Below are 4,583 nucleotides of genomic sequence, written 5' to 3' on the forward strand. Positions count from 1 at the left end.
AACCTATTTTAAGTCAATTGTCGGCCTATAAAATGCTGGTGGGGCACAATGTGGCCCGCGGGTCTTGAGTTTGACACGTGTGATCTAAAATGTCATTGCTGTTTTTAACTTGTTTTTGTCATGTAAATAAAATTATGAGGAGTTGCCAATGCCAGTCCAATTTGACAAAAAGCCTTCAGGTTTCTGCTGAGAGCAGAAGAGAAAGAGGGATTAAATTCTTCCATGTCACATTGAGTCAACACATGCACCCAAATTAACTAAATGGTGATTTTATCAGAAGACATTTGAGGTTTTTGAGTTACTTAGTCAGAGTCCTGCAATAAATCAGACAGAAAACAGGGGTCACCGGATGATGATGTTGGAAAACAGATGTACTCAAATAGCACATGTGGAAAAACCTTTGGCAAGCAGAGTGGGAAAACGTTTCTGTTTCAAGATGTCGGATGCTCCTGGTCTGTTACCACAGGAGACTAAATGCTAAAATTCAGCAAAAAGCTGCTTCGGCATATTCGCTTAGGGTTGTATGCTCTTTATGCAACCACAGTATTGCAGTTTTATAACATTGTTTACATTTTTGAACCTAACCAATTTGTTGTTTTTGATTGGTATTTGTAGGATATATGTCATAATAAAGAGAAGTTTTTAAATAATCTATTATATATATTTTTTCTTTTTAATTTTGCATAACAGAAATTTGGTATTTTTACAAGGGTGTGTATTGTTTAGATCCCTTGTAGGCAGAAAAGCTGTTCTAAGAGCACTTATACTGTTTGTTTAATTTCATCTCTGTGAATTAATTATTTACTCCTACAAAATATTGATGTGTACAGTTTGGTGTTTAATTTGCTATTTTATAATTCTTCTTTTGAAATGTAATGCTGTCTTAAAAACATCTATTTTTACTGAATTGTTGTTAAAGCTCTCTGTACTGTAAACTAGTCTTTTAAGCTGGTCACTGGCAAAATTATGCTAGCTTCCACATCTAGCATGTTTCATGTAAATTTGTTGAAGTGCAAAATGTTGCAGTATTTCTGCCTTGTAACTGAAATGGGGTCTTCTTGGTTATAAATAGACCTCATGAAGTTCTGTTCTCACAGAAAACGCCTGAGAAGGCAAAAAAAAAAAAAAACTGCTATAAAAGACAAAATGTCCAAGAGGGGAAATAAATGTATTTTTCTCTACTTACAACTTTTGTTTTATTAATAACTTATTAATAACTTCTTCTTACCAATCTGGGACTGATAAATGTCCCAGATGATAAATGTTCTAAGGAATGACTGGTTAATTCTCAAAAACACAAAAAGTGTTTTGTTTTTTGTGTTATGTCCATGTTTTACATTTCAGTCCATTTGTCTTTCAGGTCAGCTTGTGGTGTGCACTCTGTGTTCCTGTGTGATGCAGACCAAGAGGATCTGGCTTTTCTCTGCGCACCTCCTGCCACTGGTGGCCAGGCTGTGTCTGGTTCCTCTGGAGACCATCGTCTTCATCAATAGATTTTCAATGATCTTCACAGGCCTGGAGGTCATTTACTTCCTAGCTTCTAATTTACTGGTACCATATAATCTGGCCAAGACTGCCTACAGGGAACTCGCTCAGGTAATAAATTACTAATGTGGCTTTATGTTGGAATATTCCCATGTTTTCCCCATGAAGCTTTAGGTTCTGGATTGTGTCTTTTTTCCCAAGATGAATAATACTCCTAATTACTGTCTTCTCTCCTCCTGGTTTTCTGTTCTTCTGTGTCCCAGGTGGTAGAGGTGTACGGGTTGCTAGCTTTAGGGATGTCCCTGTGGAACCAGCTGGTTCTTCCAGTTCTCTTTATGTGTTTCTGGCTCGTGCTGTTCGCTCTTCAGATCTACACCTACTTCAGCACCAGAGACCAGCCTACCTCAAGGGAGAGGCTTCTCTTTCTCTTTCTTACAAGGTAAGAACACAGTACCTTTTGTCAAACTGTTTAGGCCTTCCTGTGTGTAACTCATCGTTTAAACTCTGTTTGCTCCTATGTATGAGGAATGATCAAATTTGGCTGTAGTTTGGCACCTATAAGGTGTTGGATCAGTAATATTCTTCTGGGTTCATCCGAAGCTTGTTGGTCATAGAAGTGAGCGATTTTTTTATTTTTATTTTTTTAATTGATATTCATTGTTGCTCACATACAGCAAACAGTGGAGAAAATAGTAAAAATACAAATTCCAACATTATGGACAATAATGTTAATAATGTTTTGTAAACATTATTAATTGGGATTTACTGTAAAAAGAATAAATAAAAAATTCTGAAGAAATTTCTGATAATATATGATAACAATAGGGTAAATGCCTACTCTTAGTTGGTCATACTTGTTTTATATGGCTGTATATCTTTGCCTCATCTAATTTCATTTTAACCACATCACTTGTACTGAAAATGGATAACTTTGAGCCTTTAGTCAGTTACTATTTCCACACTGAAAGTGTTGTCACAGTGACCTGGCTGTGCCCAGTATGGTATATTTACTGCTTGAAACAGTATATTTAATTCTTTTATTCATTCAAATTTACTTAGTCATTGGCAGCATTGTCTTTATTGCAAAATAACTGTTCTAGGTCAGGAAAATGATAGAAAAAAAGTGTACAACGCAAACAATAATGCTCAAGCTGAAAATGATCCAAATCCAGTTATCTGTCACTTTCCTGTCGCATCTCTATTTCCTAAACATTATGTGACATAAATACTGTTTATAGACACCATGTGATTTACTGCTACATAATTTACAGTTTCTCTAAACTCTCCCTTTTTGTCCTTTTCTCTTCTCCATCCACGTGTTTAGTATTGCAGAATGTTGTAGTACGCCGTACTCTCTGCTGGGTCTGGTTTTCACCGTCTCATTCATCGCGCTGGGAGTTCTCACGCTCTGCAAGTTCTACTTGCAGGGCTACAGAGCCTTCGTCAATGACAACGCCATGCACAGGTGAGTGTGTTTGCTTGTTTGTTTGTATATCAAAATAGTTCTCAAATTTCAACTTTGTCTGTCTCCCACATGTGCAGAGGGATGACTGAAGGCATAACGCTGCTTATCCTGGCTGTGCAAACCGGCTTGATAGAGCTGCAGGTCATCCACCGAGCCTTCCTCCTCTCCATCATCCTCTTCATTGTTGTTGCTTCCATTCTGCAGTCCATGCTGGAGATCGCTGACCCCATCGTTTTGGCTCTGGGAGCCTCCAGAGACAAGTAGGTCAAACTCCTAATGCAATTTTTTTTTTCTTTTTTTTTAAATGTAGAAGCCATTTAGTTGTATTCCATTTATGAGTTCTAATTGTGTTTTTTCTGTTTATAGGAGTTTGTGGAAACACTTCCGCGCAGTATCTCTTTGCCTCTTCTTGCTAATCTTTCCAGCTTACATGTCATATATGATCTGTCAGTTCTTCCACATGGACTTCTGGCTCCTCATCATCATCTCCTCATCAATCCTTACCTCACTTCAGGTACATCATAAGCACACGGATATTAAAAAGACTTCTTTTATGAAACCAGTAAGTTCTCATAGCTGCATTTAGAAAGTAATATTCTAATATTACCCTATATCCAAACATGGAAGATCAAAAACTACATTTTCAACTGTTTATCATTGTTTACATGTCTTTGTAATGGAGTTTTTAATTTTTCTTTTGTAGTTCTTAAATGTAAGTAAATAGTAATACATTTACCTCGGGGAACTTTAAAAACCTTGTTCTGATCCTGTTAGTTGATTCTCTCTAAAGCAGTTCTTCTTTCGCCGTCAGGTTCTTGGTACGCTGCTGATCTACGTTCTCTTCATGGTGGAGGAGTTTCGTAAAGCTCCAGTGGAAAACATGGATGAGGTCATTTACTGTGTCAATGGGACCTATAGATTGCTGGAGTTTCTGGTAAATGTTTCCTCTAAACTTATCGATTATAACATTTTTTACTAAGCAAACATGACACAATGTTAGAGAAATTGTGTGGAATGAGTTCAGATCAGACAGTTTTCTCTTGATTGGCTCTGATCAGTTATGAGATGTATTTTGGTGCATAATTGTGAATGATCTTATTTCTTCATTTTCTGTTTGATTAATAACTATCAGTAAACATGTATTACATTTTTTTCAATTTTAATCCTTAGTAAAAAAATGATAAACACTCAAAATTAGTGGAGTTTTTTTTCTTGCTCTCATTAAGTTCTGTGTCGCCAGGTCGCAGTGTGTGTGGTGTGCTATGGCATATCAGAGACTGTGTTTGGCGAGTGGAGTGTGATGGGCAGCACCATTATTCTGGTCCACTCCTACTATAATGTTTGGCTCCGAGCCCAGCTGGGCTGGCAGAGCTTCCTGCTCAGGAGAGACGCTGTAAACAAGATCAAAAGCCTCCCAACTGCAACCGATGCGCAGCTGGAGCAGTACAACGACATCTGTGCTATCTGCTTCCAGGTACGCAGAGGCTTCACTGTGTATAAAGAGACTGCTTTTTGTTTTTATCCTTTGTATGATTAAACTTATCACTCATTGATTTGATGATGCTTTTTGCGGATGATGTGGTCCTTTTGGCTTCATCGGAACGTGATCTGCGGCTCTCACTGGAGCGGTTCG

The 4,583-nt window shown here is 37.7% G+C and overlaps 1 protein-coding gene across 1 annotated transcript in view; it reads left to right on the forward strand.

Moving 5' to 3' along the window:
* LOC106955694 (RING finger protein 145) overlaps positions 1 to 4,583 on the forward strand; it is a 30,084-nt gene that overhangs the window by 15,631 nt on the left and 9,870 nt on the right. The window contains exons 5-11 of the mRNA XM_015046008.1: positions 1,361 to 1,596; positions 1,749 to 1,924; positions 2,810 to 2,950; positions 3,028 to 3,210; positions 3,317 to 3,464; positions 3,762 to 3,884; positions 4,191 to 4,424. Of these exons, the coding sequence (XP_014901494.1) occupies positions 1,361 to 1,596; positions 1,749 to 1,924; positions 2,810 to 2,950; positions 3,028 to 3,210; positions 3,317 to 3,464; positions 3,762 to 3,884; positions 4,191 to 4,424 (1,241 nt within the window). The remainder of the gene's footprint in view (positions 1 to 1,360; positions 1,597 to 1,748; positions 1,925 to 2,809; positions 2,951 to 3,027; positions 3,211 to 3,316; positions 3,465 to 3,761; positions 3,885 to 4,190; positions 4,425 to 4,583) is intronic.

This window comes from Poecilia latipinna, unplaced genomic scaffold (genome assembly GCF_001443285.1).
Source record: "Poecilia latipinna isolate Pla-1442-1.1 unplaced genomic scaffold, P_latipinna-1.0 Scaffold761, whole genome shotgun sequence".
NCBI lineage: Eukaryota > Metazoa > Chordata > Actinopteri > Cyprinodontiformes > Poeciliidae > Poecilia > Poecilia latipinna.